Raw genomic sequence first — 17,011 nt, forward strand, 5'->3', positions numbered from 1 at the left:
TATTTCTCCTGATAGAGTTGCACATGATTCTTAGGATTTCTTAATTTTTTTAAGTTCTTTTATCTGTTTTTACTTCACATATATTGGTGCTAAGTGCTTTATCTTCAGTCTCAACAATTCTGCTTTCCACTTGGTCAGTTCTGCTCCTCTGAGTTTCTATTGAGTTGTATAATTCTGTAATTTATTGTTAATCTTCTGAATTTCTGACTGCCGTCTGTGGATTCTTGCAGCTTATTAAATTTTTGATTATTTTCTTTAATAACCTTTTTAATTTCTTCAACTGCTTTGTCTGTGTATTCCTTGGCTTATACTGTGTGTTGCCTGATCTTCTTCCTGATCTTGTCCCTGATGTCTTGAAGAGTTCTGTATATTAATCTTTTATATTCTGCATCCGGTAATTCCAGGAAGGCACCTTCATCCAGAAGATCCCTTGATTCTTTGTTTTTAGAGCTTGTTGAAACAATCATTGTCTGCTTCTTTACGTGATTTGATATTGACTTTTATCTCCGAGCCACGTTTAAGTTATTGTATTAGTTTATTTTGTTTGCTATTGTAGCCTGGCTTCTTGCTTTGTTTTGTTTTGATATTCCCAGATTGGTTGTTTGAGTGAGCTATCTTGATTTTTTTCACCTTTGAAGCTCTAACGTCTTGTCACCAGGTGGCTAGAGCTGTTACCAGGTGTATGAGCCTAGGAGTCCATTCATTTTTCTTGTATGGGCTTAGCTCAGCTGTCCTGGTAAGTTGGTCATTAAGTGTGTGGTACAGGCTCTGTCCTACAGTCTTAGAGGGGCAGGAATGGTTGGTGTAGTACTGGTATCTGGTTGGAACAGGGGGTCACACTCTCAACAAGGCACATGGCTGACAACCGTCCCCGAAGCATCTGTGAGGAAAGCACCTCCCTGTTTCCTAGAGTGCACAGGTCGGTGGGTTCTGTAGTTCGACCATGGGTACCCAATTCTTTTGGTTTTAAGGCCTGGGAGGTACCAGTTATCCTTGCACCCCTTTTGTGGGTGGCTGGGTGACCTGAGTGGAGCCACCAGTCCTTAGGCCCCTGATGTGTGTAAGTGAGGACCCTGTTTAATAGGTAACGTGGTGACAAACATCAAACACCCACCTCTCCACCCCATGGCTGAAACAATTGTAATCTTCCAACAAGGGCCTATTGTCATGAAATGGGCCCACACAAGTCCATGCAAGGAGGAAAGGTATTCAAAGTCTATGGACCGTTTATGCCTGGATAGGAGCTGCTTCTGTCCTGAGCTCCTCAGGTTAGTGGAGGTAGCAGATTATCTTTTCCCCCAATTGTGAATTTATTCCTTCTCCAAGGCCAGGAGGATGGCTCAGGGTGCTCCGCAGGACCTATCTCAGGCCCAGGGAAATCGACAGCCACTGAAGCTGGCTTGGAGGCTGGGGGCATGGTAAAATCTAGACAAGTACTTAGCTTTTCTCGAGGGCACCATTCTTGTTCCAGAGGTGTGAGTAGACTGTGTGGCTGGCTGCTTCTCCCTGAGCAAACTGCGTCTGAAGCCCTGCCACAGGTGCTCCTGGTAGTGGTGCCTGAGGGCTCCCGGCGATTGAGGTCCGTCAACTCCTCTCCACTTCTGAACCATCTCTCCCTCCCACTGCTGCTCAGTCCATTTTCTAAATTTGCCTTTGGTGTTCAAGGCTCCTAGGTTGCCATAAATATAATCATTTAACTTGTTTTTTCGGGTCTTTCTTGTAAGAGGGTTCAGCAGAAGCGTCTGACTACTCCACCATCTTGGCCCCGCCTTCCTCACTTTGTCACTTTAAAAAAAGGACAATGTAACCTACTTCTTAGGTTGTGAGGATAAAATGAATTGGTGCATGTGGTACTTAAAATAACACATGGCACATAATAAGAACTAGGTATATATAAGCCTAATCTCAAATATTGAGATTTAGCTAAACAATAAGTATTTAATAATTTTTCATTGTCTAGACATGGTCTAGTCGTCTTTGCCCACCACCATTTTTTTCTAGCTCTTTATCTCTAATTCACTGCATCAAATGTCGTGTTACATGGTGGTGGTGGTGGTGGTAGGTGTCATGAAGTTGGTTCCGACTCATCCTGTGCACAACAGTAGAAAACACTACCTGATCCTGTGCCATCCTCACCATCGTTGTTAGTATTGAGCCATTTTTGCTGCCACTGTGTCAGTCCATCTCATTGAGGGTCTTCCTCTTTTTCCCTGTCCCTCTAATTTACCAAGCATGATGTCCTTCTCCAGAGACTGGTCCCTCCAGATAACATGTCCAAAGCACATGAGACAAAGCCTTGCCATGGTGGGAAGATTTAAAACGAAACCTTTTTTATAGTGCCTGTGGAGGAGCCCTGGTGGCACAGTGGTTAAAGTGCTCGGCTGCTAACTGAAAGGTTAGCATTTTGAACCCACCAGCCACACTGCAGTATAAAGATATGGCAGTCTGCGTCCATAAATATTACAGCCTTGGAAATCCAATGGGGCAGTTCTACTCTGTCCTATAGGGTCGCTATGAGTCAGAATTGACTCCATGGCAGTGGATTTTTTCTTTGTGGGGGGAGTGCTCAACGAATCATAAATACTAGTGTTTCTTTTATTATTCTGATATGTTTATTTCAGTAGAAAAGGCCCTGTGTCTCTTCTTTTGAGTCCTTTTCCCTTTTTAAACTCACATCTTGTTTGCAGTTTTGACCTTCTTTCATTCCTCATGGTGCCTCTGCCCTGGGGTGTTTTCACTTGTATCTTGGTCTGAAACACTCTTCCATCCTGTCTATTCATTTCACTTTCCTTCTTGTTTCGTGTATGAGCCCCAGTATCCCTTCCTCCCTTCCAGCCTAAGCCAAATCCTCATATCGTTGGCTCCTGTAGCATTGTGAAGCTCTCCTACATAGCATCTATCAGTTGGAATTTTACTTATGTGACATTAATTTTTTTTCTCTCTGACTATATCATAAACTCCATGGCGGTACAGATTGTGTCCATTTTCAGACAACATTGTATCCCTAGGTTATAGCATAATGCCTTTACAGAAAGGCCCAGAATAAATTGTAGATGAATTAATTAATATATCAGTCAATCAGCTTCTCTTAGAGTCCTGTCTTCTGTAAGTGGCCATCATAGTAATAGTCTTCCATGCAGTATGGGAAATGGATTGCATGGCCTGATGATCCTCAGAGCATGAAGTTAGGTAACAGATTGTTTTCTTATGAATAGATTATCAATACGAATAAATTTATAATGAATAGATATGTACAGTGTTTTCTCCTCACATACCGCACAGATTGTGACTATATTGTGAAGATCTATCTTAACTACTATAAGATTGTAAATACACTATAATTACAAATATAGTTTCTCTTTGTTTTTTGAATTAATAAATGTAATGATCATTTGTAAAAACAAGAAAATACAAAGGAAAAAATAAACAGCTGTAATCCTGCTTCTGAAATTAAACTTTTTATTTTGAAACAGTTGTCTCTGGTAAGAAACAATACAGAGGGATCCCATATACTATCTTTTTCCATTTCCCCCCAGTGGTAACATCTTGCAAAGCTATCCCATAATAAGCAGGCTACTGACATTGACACAGTCAAATGCAGAACATTTCTGTCACCACAAGGAGCCCTCATGCTGTTCTTTTGCAGTCACACCCACTTCCCTCCCACCCTTTTGAAACCCTGGCAACCACTAATTTGTTCTCCATTCCTACAATTTTATCATTTTAAGAAGTTACATAAATTGAATCATAGAATATTTCACTTTATGGAGTAGGCTTTTCTTGCTCTGGGAATAAAAATGAATCATAGAATATTTCACTTTGTGGAGTAGGCTTTTTTCACTCTGGAAATTCTCTGAGTTTGTTGCATTATCAAGAGTTTGTTTCTTTTTATTGCTGAGAAGTACTCCATGGTGTAGGTATACCACACTTTGTATAACCGTTCACCCATTGAAGGGCATCTGGGTGGTTTCCAGATGGGGGCTATTAACGAGGTCTGGTGGTGGGACCGGAAGCCCTGGTTGCGTAGTGGCTAAGTGTTATGGCTGCTAACCAAAGAGTTGGCTGTTCGAATCCACCAGGCGCTCCTTGGAAGCTCTATGGGGCAGTTCTACTCTGTCCTATAGGGCCACTATGAGTCGAAATTGACTCGACTGCACTGGATTTGATTTGGTTTGGTGGTGGGACCACTCGATTGTCAGTTTGTCGTACTGTGGTGGCTTTTGTGTTGCTGTGATGCTGGAAGCTATGGCACCAGTATTTCAAATACGAGCAGGGTCAGCCATAGTGGGCAGGTTTCAGTGGTGCTTCCAGACCAAGACAGAGTAGGAAGAAGGACCTGGCAGTCTACTAAATATATTTAAACCAGAACAACACATTGCAGCATTGAAAACAGAAGCAGATATGTGAATACAGCTGCTCCCATTGTCAGATGTTAAAGAGATTTTTAAAAATTTAGAGCTATGCTACTCTTTTCATTAATTCTTTTTGGAAAACAGTCATTTTTTCACAAAAAAATGTATTATTTAACATTTAAAGGATTTAGTATTGTTATATATTAAATGAATTAATAAAGATTTTTATATTTTTCTCAGTTTTAATTTATTAATATTGATAGATATAGCATTTATATAAAAGCTCTTTAGAGTCACAAAATTTCTAAGAACGTAAGGGTCCATGAGACCAAAAACCTTGAGGAATTGTGGTTTACAGAATGAAATCAAGCCTCTTTGTATAAATCCCTCATCATATGGCTTCTGCTTCCTCTCCCATCTCCTCTCCTGTCTTGTTTCCCTTCCACTCTATTATTCAATGCAATGAAAATACTTGACTTTTCCTGAAAGGACCATGCTGTTTTTACATCTCTCTGCTTTTGCTCAGTGCTCCTTTTTCCATGAATTTTCAGTTTCCTCTAGCTTTCTGCCTAAACTACTGTCTCTCAATGTCTCTTGGGATTTTTATCTCTGGTAAACTCTTTGTCTTGAATTCTGCTTAGTCTGAAATTAATGTAACCACTCCAGCCTTCTGGTGCTTATCGTTTGCATGGTATATCATTCATTATCCATTAACTTGCAATTTACCAATTTTCAATCTGTTTACCTTTGTCTTTATATTTAAGGTTGGTTTCTTATATAGTTGGGTCTTGTTTTTTTAATCCATCTGAAATTTCTTCCTGTTTTGTGGCAACTTTCAATCTGTTAAAATATAATGCAGCTGTCGATATGATTGGTTTTAGGTCTACCATTTACTACTTGTCTTGTTTTTCCCTTTGGTTGTTATGATCTTATGTTTCTCCTTTCCTTAGAATTCTATTGTAATTTATTACTTTTTCATGGCTATTTTACTTCAGCATGTGACAGGATCACATGGAGGGCTTGTTAAAACAATGATTTCTCTGTCAGTTTACAAATTAATTACAAACTAAACTGTAAAGTCAGTAATGTTTAAGCTAACAAGATTAACGTAACAGAGGACGTTGTTTGCCAAAACTGAGTCACCAAGCTCAGTATGAATGCGGTACAGACTGTGCTGCCAGGCGCGGGCCTGTTCTAATGTGATGACTCAGTAGCCACCACTTTTCTCTCTTGGAACTTTTGAGAAACCTCTGTATCTGCAGCCTGCTGTGAGGTCGTTCGAGAAATAGATCCACCTCTATCTTTTTCTCATTCCTCAGCCTGCTACCATGAAAACAGCAGTACTTCACCACAACAATATAGTAAATAAAAAGGCGTCTTCGGGCACTGATACTGCTTGGTGATTTAGGGTCACTGGGTAAACATCTGGAACCCTGGTTGCACAGTGGGTAAGCATTTGGCTGCTAACCAAAAGCTTTGCAGTTCAGATCCACCAAGCTGCATCTTGGAAACCCTATAGGGCTGTTCTGCTCTGTCCTATAGGGTCACTGTGAGCTGGAATCAACTCAGTGGCAACGGGTGTTTGGTTAGGTAAACATCTAGATGATCTTGTGTGTGTGTGTAGGAGTGAGGGAGAGTTTTAACTGACTTTTTTAAAAAAGAAAATTAGAGGATTTTTATAGCAAACTGATGGTCTCAAAATCAGTCCCAGACCCCCATAGTCTACAGATCCCATTATGAAAATAATTTACCTGTGGGATAAAGACCAATTCCTTTATCAATTTGGATTTAACCTTTTTTCCTTTTCAGCTTTTTTTTTTCCCCTTTCTTTTACCATCAGTGTGAATATGCCCAGAGTTTCCCAGTTTTTACCTTCTCTCCTCTTGTACCATTACCGCTATTCTAGCCAGCCATCTACAGGCTCTAAGGTCTAGTTCCAGTGCTGATTTCCCCTTGAAGCCTCTGTTTACCTCTTCAATGTTAAATGGATTTTTCTTCTTCGTTGACATCCTCCTTTAAACTTCTGTATCTAGCACTTTGGCATTTATTTTTCTGTAATGCTATTGTTTTAATTTTTTCAATGGTAAATATTTATGTAACAAATTGTTTACCCTTTCAACATTGTTCACATGTACAGTTCAGTGGCATTAGTTATGTTTCTCATATTTTTCAGCCATTTTTAATTATTTGATTTCCATGTTCATTAGCTCACTAGACTTCAGGGTGCTTAATGGCAAAAAGAATGTCTTCAAAGTTTTTTGCAGTGTGCTTGGGGCCATTATTGATATTCTTGAAGGACTTACTACTAAGTGATTTAAATGATTAAATGTAACGCTGAGTGTTAGGGGTTTAGTTTCTCCTGCAAAAAAAAAGAGTGTGATTTCTTCATATAGAGTATACACAAAGTACTTCAATGTAGAAAAGTTTACATTTCTAAGAAACTGAAATGCCCTAGAAATTCTGTATTTTTGCACTGCTTTGTTCTGCGTTTACAGGACTGCTGGGCAAGATCCTGATGGCTATCCGAGACGCAGGTTTTGGTATCTCAGCTTTGCAGATGGTAGGTAGCTTGCAATGAATCATAACTGTTTTTTAAAAATAAGTTTTAAAACATTCTGTGTTGAATTTTCTCTGTGCACTCATGAATCCATCTCATGAAAAATAGTATTTATTGAACTCACTGACCTTCTTATAGTCAAAAAATATTTTAAAATGATTTTCTTCCACTAAGAGAGCTAATAGTCAAACTTATTAAGATAAATTTATAGAAATTCTGGAACTTTAATTGCAAAATAAATAAAGACCAAAAAATGTATTTGTTCCTTATAAGAGTAAAATATAAGAAAGCTGAGCAGTTAAAGTGAATTATCTCTGTGGATTCCTGACTAAGCAGAGAATGGAAGAAGAGAATCAGTTCTGACCTTTTCCCTCACCAGTGCCTTTTGCTGGATTTGGAGTGAGCATAGTTTGGCCTCTATGTTGGCAGTTGCTACGCAGGATCTCCAGAGCCCATGCGTGCTTCAACTGCCCTTCCGACAGATTTCCAGGAAACCCCTCATTAAAGAAATCACCTCCACGTCTGTGGAGGCCATACCTCTGTGCTGTGCAGACCTATGCCTCTGACAAGAAATCGGACACCATATTATTGTAGGAATCAGATAGACAATTTGGTTTGTACAATGTTTGAAGGCGAGCAAGTTTATACTATTTAGTGAAATATCAAAACACTCATTTTCGAGCTGAGAATTTATTTAACTAAGATTATTTATATTTGCTTTTTCTGAAGAGGAACTGGTTTTGATTTCCATGAAGTTTTAGTATCACCCAAAATTAGGGGTCAGGGCATGACACTAATTGGGGTTCTATCTATTTTGGGTCCCTGATTGGTGGGAATGTCCATAAACCAAAAAAGAAAGGGCTAGAAATATCAGCTGGTTTGCAGAATCATCAGGGAAAATGTGAAGACGGACAAGAAAATTGGTATTTGAAGAGTCTTACCTGGGAATGGAAAGAAATTGTTAGCCAGAACTTTCTAGAAGTGACCTAAGCCCACTTAAAAAATAATAATTGGGGAAATTTTAGCTTTAACCATTAACCTCACTTAAGGCCTACAACATAGCACAGTGATTGGCCATAGTAGGTGTTGAGTGAAAAAAAGAATAATAAAACAATGATTAATTGAACTTATGGGGGAAGTCCTGGTAGTGTAGTGGCAAACATGAATATCACCTACTGCTGTCATAGCGACCCTATAGGACAGGGTTTCCAAGGCTGTAGGTCTTTACGGAAGCAGACTGCCACATCTTTCTCCCACGGAGTGGCTGGAACCACCGACTTCAGTTAACAGCCAAGTGCTTTAAACCCCCACTCATTGATTTGTGGAGTCAAAGTGCTACATCCTGGGTCAGCTGATTTCTAGGTATGTGACGTTGGTCAGATTTCAAGAGTTGTCATCTTCAGTTTTCTTCTCTGTGCAATGAGAACATTATCATATGCCTCAGTGGGTTATTCTGTGGATGAAATGAAGTAACCATGCACAATGCCTTGTAGAGTTTCCAGCACACATTACAAAATAATAAATGATATCTTCTGTTACTCTTCCGTTGTATTAATAGTACAAAAACACTGAAAATAAACAGAACTCCCTCTCTTTAATAGTTATGTCGCCTATGAAGATAAATCCTCCCGGCTTGAATATTGTTTATGTAGGCAGAGATTTCTCAGTGATCTTCAATCTTGGCAGCAGTAAAGAAGCACAGTAGGGGGAAACATAAAATTGGAAATTCTGAGGTGGTTTTTTAAAAAATTAAGGTCTTAGTTCTTGAGACCCTAGAACCTAATGAATTTTTTTTTTTTTTCCTAACTAAATTTGAATCCAGCCTTTATAAGCATGAGTTTTTGCAGGCTTATCTAATAAGCATACCCTTACTCAAAAATTTTTTGAAGAGTAGTAAAAGAATTCCAGATAGTTTATATAATAAGTGCTTTATTATTAACCAGACTAACTAGGAATTTTCTAGAATGCTTGGAAGAAGAAAAAATATTATCTTCAGCTATTTCTACAAAATCTGCTTTTCTCTAATGATGTTTTTTCTTGTGCCAAGGATTTATCAATAAACATTACATCGTATGTGATTGCTTTATTTTGTATCTAGGGTGGGATTTTATTCAGAGGGAGGTACAATGTGGTGGGTAAGAGCATGATCAATGGGGTCAGATTGTCTGAGATGGAATGCATATTTGGGAAGGTTGTATAACCCCCTGAGCCTTGTTAACCTCATCTGTAAATTGAGAATACTAACACTACCTTTATCATAGGCTTGTTGTAAGGATTAAATGAGATGATACATGTATAGAACCCAGAACAATACTTGACACATTAAGTACGCAATAACTCTTAGCTGTTTTCATTATTGATGAGGTGATCTTCAATCATGCTTTTGCTTCAAAGTGTGTTTAATTTATGCAAGGTTTATATTTTAATATAAACAAAGTATATCCAAGAGATTATAAATGTGAGTGCTAAGTATGGTTAATTTATTTTTCTTTCATTGGTTGGCTTATTTATTACTTATTTTTTAATATAGTTCAACATGGATCGAGTTAATGTTGAAGAATTTTATGAAGTTTATAAAGGAGTAGTGACTGAATATAATGTAAGTATTGAAGTAAATGTAAAACACTGGTCTTGAAAATAAATTTTGTATCTTGGGGGTCTCAGTGTAGTGCAGAATCATGAAACCAAAGGAAAACCAAACCTGTTGCTGTCAGATCAATCCGGACTCATAGTGACCCTACAGAAAGCATTCCTTAAAGTATCCATAATTTGCCAGCTGACTACACTAGTGAGTGAGGCCTTCTTACCCTGAGAGACAGTGGATCCATTTTGAAAAATATATTTCATTTATGAAACAAATATACACAGAATGAAAAAAAAAAAAAACTTGCTGGATACTGACACATTTTGACATATTCTGTGAAGTTTATAATATTCTTAGCGTGAAAAACTGTTCAAAATGCTTTAGAAAGTAAAAAACAAATAGTTCTTAAGATCACACAGCAGTACCTAATACTGTAAAACACAGATGCTAATAGAATCAACTAAAAGCGTGACTGAGACCGAAGAAATAACACAACTAAAAGAACTTTTGTTCAAAGGGCACTGAGATGTGTCATTGAAAACAAATGACTGTATTCAAATAAGCCAAATCTTGTTTCTTGAAATAGCACAGTAGGTATTTAATAAATGTTAGTTTCCTTCCATTCCTCTTTATCAAGTTATCTTAGACACATTTGTACCAAATCCCTGCCCATCACCCATGTTGCTTTCTAGAGTTTTGAGTTTTTTGTGTATGTGTACATAATAAAATACACTATTTATGACAATGTAACTAGATTGTCCTCTCCTCACCTCTCAGCTCCCTTTTGTCTTAGTCATCTAGTGCTGCCATAACAGAAATACGACAAGTGGATGGCTTTACCGAAGACAAGTTTATTCTCTCACAGCCCGGTAGACTAGAAGTCTAAATTCGGGGTGCCAGCTCCAGGGGAAGGCTTTCTCTCTCTGTCGGCTGTGGAGGAAGGTCCTTGTCATCAGTCTTTGCTTGGTCTGGGAGCATCTCAGCACAAGAACCTCAGGTCCAAAGGACACCCTCTGCTCCTGGCAGTGCTTTCTTGGTGGTTTGAGGTCCTGAACTCTCTGCTTCCTTCCCTTTTATCTCATGTAAGATAAAAGGTGGTGCAGGCCACACCCCAGGGAAACTCCCTTTACATTGGATCAGGGATGTGACCTGAGCAATGGTGTTACATGCCACCATAACCCTCTTTAACCAGAAGCAGGGATTATGTTTTATAACATGTCGGAAGATCACGAAATGGAGGACAGCTACACAATACTGAGAATCGTGGCCTAACCAAGTTGACACGTGTTTTTTGCGGGACACAGTTCAATCCATGACACCTTTCCTTCCAGTCTACCTTTAAAAAGGAAGAATGCACTTGTTCTTATCAATGAGAACTGGCCCAAGCCTGTATCTTATTTAGCTCTACATAAACCCATTGCTGTCGAGTCAATTCCGACTCATAGTGACCCTATAAGACAGAGTAGAACTGCCCCATATGGTTTCCAGGAAGCGTCTGGTGGATTCAAACTGATGACCTCTTGGTTAGCAGCTGTAGCTCTTAAATACTACACCACCAGGGTTTCTACTGTACATCGTAAAGGCCATTTATGAAATATTTTATTATGTATTTGGCACATTGGTAATGTTCCATTCTTCAATAGAGACCAGAGTGTTTTTTCTTTTGTTGTAGTTTATCAAACTTCAGTCTTACCAACTTCTTCAACTTAGATTTATTTATTCCTGCTCTTTTATTAAATAGAAGAGATTTAAAATGTGCTCTTAACATCACTGCCCTCATTTTAACTTCAGACCTGACTCGAGGTTGGCAATTCTGTTGGTGTTGTAATTGAGCCACTCATGCGATAAGACTCTGGGTTTGGTTTCCAGCAGCATCAGCTCTGTTAGTACAAGAAATAAGGCTTTCTTTCAAGGCACAAGTGGAAATTTACCTTACAAGACAATGCTGAATACTCTCAAAACACATCCCTACTATCCATTTTGGTTTCTAGACTTAAGTCCCAGTGAGCCCCAAAAGGTAAAATATAAAGTGTGATCCAGGAAGAGGTACACTACACTCCAAAAGAACTGCTTGACTTTTCTAATATGTACAAATGGAAACCTGGGGAATATGTGTGGGAATGGCTATGAAGGGTGTGGGATAATGGTGCAAGTAACATAAAGATGGATGACTCTGAGTTTATTGTTATGGGCTCACTAAATACAGATTCTTCATTCAATGTTGCAGCTCAAGAAGATAGAAAAGGAAGTAATACTTTATTTGTTTGGGTCACTGAAGTATGGATTATGCCGTGGCCTACACTAAATCAAGTTGAACTACTAGACCTGCCTTAGTATAATGTAGAAAGTATCCAAAAGCTTAGGGAAATTAGCATGCCAGAGGACACACCTTTTAGCACAATGGTGAGGAACAAATTTGTGAAGGGAGCCCTAGCATCCTTGAAGACTACTGTGATTGCTATTTTATGTAAGGCAGATTTGACAGTGGGAGCTGCCCTAACTGAATTAAGACACCTAAGTACAACAGGGCTGAGTGGGACCTCTGGTGGGAGAGACCAAGTATTAGCACTCAATTGACAAAGACAAGGTGGACTTGGTTTTTGTAATGGACAGCAAGCAGAGTCAAAACAGTAAGCAGAATAGACTGACTCCTTTGGACTTATAGACTTGGCTACTTAGTCATGGCATTCCCTACGAGTGAAATCGATAGGAAATCTACTAAATATTTACTTGATCTGTACAAGTGGAAGAATTATATGTCAAGTGAACTGTAATCTTAAATCATCAGAATATGGAGTCATGACCCCTCAATGAATTCCCAGACTTGAGCAAGTTTAAAAACCCTCAACCCCTGTGAATGAGGGGGAGGTTGTGTCACCTTGAGGAAGAACCTCAGTACACTTCTAAAAATTTCTGCTGTTAATCTTTGTTTCAGCCTTCCACAAAGGGAGCTACGACCTTTTATTAGAGTGCCTTTTCATTGAGGAAAAAGAAATAATCAGACCTTTCAGGGATTACTGGACAGTGGCTCTGAACTGACACTAATTGCAGGAGACCCAAAGCATCACTGTGGCCCACCAGTCTGAGTAGAGGCATATGGATGTCAGGTTATTAATGGAGTCTTAGCTCACGTCTGTCTTGCAGTAGGTCTGGTGAGTACCCAAACCCATCCTGTAGTGATTTCCCCAATACCAGAATGCATAATTGGAGTAGATATACCTAGCAACTGGCAGAACCCCCACATTGGATCCTTGACAAATGGAGTAAGGGCTGTTATGGTAGGAAAAGCCAAGTGGAAGCCATTAGAACTGCCCCTACCTAGGAAAATGGTAAACTAAAAGCAGTACCACAATCCTGGAGGGATTGCGGAGATTACTGCCACCATCAAGGACTTGAAGGATGCAGGGGTGGTGAATTCCACCACATCCCCATTCCACTTGCCTATTTGGCCTATGAAAAAACAGGTGGATCTTGAACAATAACAGTGGATTATTGAAAACTTAACCAGGCGGTGACTCCAATTTCAGCTGCTGTTCCAGATGTGGTTTCATTGCTTGAGCGAATTCATACATCTCCTGGTACCTGGTGTGCAGCTCCTGACCTGGCTTATGCCTTCTTCTCCGTACCTATTTTGAAGGAGTGCCAGAAGCAGTTTGCCTTCAGCTGGCAAGGCCAACAATACACCTTCAGTGTCCCACTTCAGAGCTATCTCAGCTCTCCAGCCATGTGTCATAGTTTAGGCTGCAGGAATCTTGATTGGCTTTCCCTTCCAGAAGATGTCACGCTGGTCCATTGATGACATTGTGCTGATTGGACCTAGTAAGGAAGAAACATCAATGACTCTGGACTTATTGGTAAAACTTTTACATGCTCACCCAGTGCAGAGGGTGGGAAATCACTGTGACAAAAATTCAGGCACCTTCCACCTCTGTGAAATTTCTAGGAACCCAGTGGTGTGGGGCATGTGGAGATATTCCTTCTAAAGTGGAGGATAAGTTATTGCATTTGGTCCCTCCCACAACTAAAAGGAGGCACATGCCTAGTGGGCCTCTTTGGATTTTGAAGCCAGCGTATCCCTCATGTGGGTGTGTTACTCCAGCCTATTTATCAAGTGACTTCGAAAGCTGCTAGTTTTGAATGGGGCCCAGAAAAAGAGAAGGCTCTGCAACAGGTTCAGGCTGCTGTGCAAGCCGCTCTGCCACTTGGGCCATATGATCCTGCTGATCCAGTGGTGCTTAAAGTGTCGGTGCCAAATAGAGATGCTGTTTGGAGCCTTTGGCAGGCGCCTATTGGTGAATCACAGCGCAGACCCTAAGGATTTTGGAGCAAAGTGCTGCCAGCCTCTGCAGATACCTACTCTCCTTTTGAGAAACAGTTTTTGGCTTGTTACTGGGCATTAATAGAGACTGAACACTTAACCATGGGCCACCAGGTCACCATGCAGGCTGAGCTGCCTATCATGAATTAGGTTTGTCTGACCCACAGAGTCATAAAATTGGACGTGCACAGCAGCACTCCATCATTAAATGGAAGTGGCATAGACGAGATTGGCCCAAGCAGGACCCGAAGGCACAAGTAAGTTGCATGAGGAAGTGGCCCAAGTGCTCATGGTCTCCACTCCTGTCACATTATCTTCTGTCTCCCAGTCTGCACCTATGACCTCATGGGGAGTTCCTTATGCTCAGTTAACTTAAGAGGAGAAAACCCATGCCTGGTTTACAGATGGTTCTGTGTGATACGCAGGCACCACTCAAAAGTGGATGGTAGCAACACTACAGCCCCTTCCTGGGACCTGTCTGAAGGACAGTGGTGAAGGGAAACCCTCCCATGGGCAGAACTTCGAGCAGTGCACTTGGTTGTTCACTTTACTTGAAAGTAGAAATAGCCAGATGTGCAGTTGTATACTGATTCATGGGCTGTGGCCAATAATTTGACTGAATGGTCAGGGACTTGGAAGGAACATGATTACAGAATTGGAGACCAGGAGGTATGGAGCAGAGGTATGTGGATAGACCTCTCTGAATGGGCCAGAGACATGAAGATATTTGTGTCCCATGTGAATGTTCACCAAAGTGACCTTGGCAGAGGAGGATTTTAACATTCAAGTAGCATGACACGTTCTGTGGAAACCAGTCATCCTCTTTCCCCAGTCACTCCCATCGTTGCTAAATGGGCACATGAACAAAGTGGCCATGATGGCAGGGTTGGCAGTGATGCGTGGGCCCGGCAACATGGACTTCCTCTCACCAAGGCTGACTTGGCTACAGTCACTGCTGAGTGCCCAGTCTCCCAGCAGCAGACACCAACACTGAGTCCCCTATATGGAACCATTCCTTGAGGTGATCAGTCAGCAACCTAGTGACAGGTAGATTACATTGCACCACTTCCATCATGGAAGAGGCAGCATTTTGTTCTTACTGGAACAGACACTTACTCTAGATACAGATTTGCCTTCCCTGTACACAGTACTTCTGCCAGAACTACCATCTGTGGACTTCTGCCTTATCCATCATCATGGTATCCCACACAGCATCAGCTCAGATCAAGGAACTCACTTTCCCAATGCCGTCCCAGACTCACTTTACAGCAAATTAATTGTGGCATTGGGCCCATGCTCATGGAATTGACTAGTCTCACCATGTTCCCCATCCTCCTGAAGCAGCTGGCTTGATAGAATGATGGAATGGTCTTCTAAAGACACAGTTATGGGGCTAGCTAGTTGGCAGTACCTTGCAGGTTTGGGACAGTGTTCTCCAGGAGACTGTATATGCTCTAAACTAGCATCCGGTATGTACTGACTTTTCTCCCATAGCCAGAATTCGTGAGACCAGGAATCAAGGGGTGGAAATGGGAGTGACACCATTCACTGTTATCCATATTGACCCACCCAGAATTTTTGCTTCCTGTCCCAGTGACCCTATGCTCTGCAAGTGTAGGGTTCTTATTTACAAAGGGAGGAATGCTCCCACCTGGAGACACAGCACTGATTCCACTGAACTGAAAGCTAAGAATGCCACCTGGCCACTTTGGGCTCTGTATGACTCTTGATCAACAGGCAAAGAAGGAAGTTACCATATTGACTGGCATGATTGATCCTGATTACCAAGAGGAAATCAGATTGATATATAATGGAGGTAAAGAAGAGTATTTCTGGAATGTAGTACATTTTTTACGGCATGTTTTAGTACTACTATGCTGTCTCAGGCTGGGTTCTCTAGAGAAGCAAAAAAATAAAGCATATAAATATCTATATTTCAAAAAACCAGACCAAACCAACTAACATCGAGTTGCTTCCAACTCATAGCGACACCATAGAGATTCCTAGGCTGTAAACCTCTACAGAAGCAGACTGCCACATCTTTCTCCTGTGGAGCCACTGGTGGTTTTGAACCACTGACCTTTTGGTTAGCAGTCGACCACTTTAAACACTGCACCACTGGGGCTACTTAAATATCTATATAGAGAGATTTATATCAACGAAATAGCTTATACAGTTGTACAGGCTGGAACGTCCCAAATCTGTAGATCGTTCTGGAGGCTTCTCCTGATTCATGTAGCCACAGGACCTGCCAAACCCAAGATCAGCAGGTCAGACAGCAGGGTTCTTGCTCACAGGCCACAAAGACAGAGAAATCCAAAGATCAGGGGGCAAACAGCAAGTAAGCTGCTAACTCAAGTCCCAGGATTCGGAAGTCAGATGAAAAGGAGCCAGCTGCAGGAGCCAAAGCGAGTAAAAGCGCACAAGCATTGCCAGGGAGTCCACCCATATTGAATATAGGCCACACCCCCAAGGAAACTCCCTTTCAACTGATTGGCTTCTAACAGCAGATTCCATCATGGAAGTGATCACATTATATCAAACCTCATCATGGAAGTGATTACATTGTCATATGACTGCCAAACTGCACCATTACTGCCAAACCACTGAGAGTCATGGCCCAGCCAAGTTGACACGCGACCTTAACTATCATGGTCCACCCTTGTCAACTTGGCAGCTGTGCACATCTCCTTAAACCATGCATAATCTCTGAATAAAGACAATTATAAAATCATATTTGTGCCTAACATAATACAATGAAATGCACATACAAGGCAGAAATATAACAATTACAATCTCCATTTCTGTAACTGGTCACATGGTCACTACTGGTATTTAGAACTACCTAACCTATTCCGTATGCCCTTGGTGAGGTTACCAAAACCTTCATTCCTGAAGGGTCTTGGCCATTAATGGTCATGTCAGAATTTGGTTCCATAGCTTTCCATTGACGTTAATCACAGGGCATGGTAGTAGTAAGATACGCCATAAGGGATCACCTGCATTCCAGCCATACTCTTCTTTACCTCCATTGGTAAAGAAGGAAATCAAATTTCCAAGAGGAAATCAGTCCTGATTTGGTAATCAGGCCTTGTGGTGCAGTGCTTAAGAGTTCGGCCACTAACCTAAAGGTCAGCAGTTCTAATCCACCAGTCACTCCTTGGAAACCCTATGAGGCAGTTCTACTCTGTCCTGTATGG

At 40.8% G+C, this 17,011-nt stretch overlaps 1 protein-coding gene across 2 annotated transcripts in view; it reads left to right on the forward strand.

Annotated features, from left to right (window-relative positions):
- Window positions 1-17,011, forward strand: part of NME7 (NME/NM23 family member 7) — a 349,164-nt gene that overhangs the window by 173,192 nt on the left and 158,961 nt on the right. For both annotated transcript variants that reach the window (XM_010594980.3, XM_023554271.2), the window contains 2 exons: window positions 6,848-6,912; window positions 9,440-9,508. In XM_010594980.3, the coding sequence (XP_010593282.2) occupies window positions 6,848-6,912; window positions 9,440-9,508 (134 nt within the window). The remainder of the gene's footprint in view (window positions 1-6,847; window positions 6,913-9,439; window positions 9,509-17,011) is intronic.

Source organism: Loxodonta africana, chromosome 3 (genome assembly GCF_030014295.1).
Source record: "Loxodonta africana isolate mLoxAfr1 chromosome 3, mLoxAfr1.hap2, whole genome shotgun sequence".
Classification (NCBI taxonomy): Eukaryota; Metazoa; Chordata; class Mammalia; order Proboscidea; family Elephantidae; genus Loxodonta; species Loxodonta africana.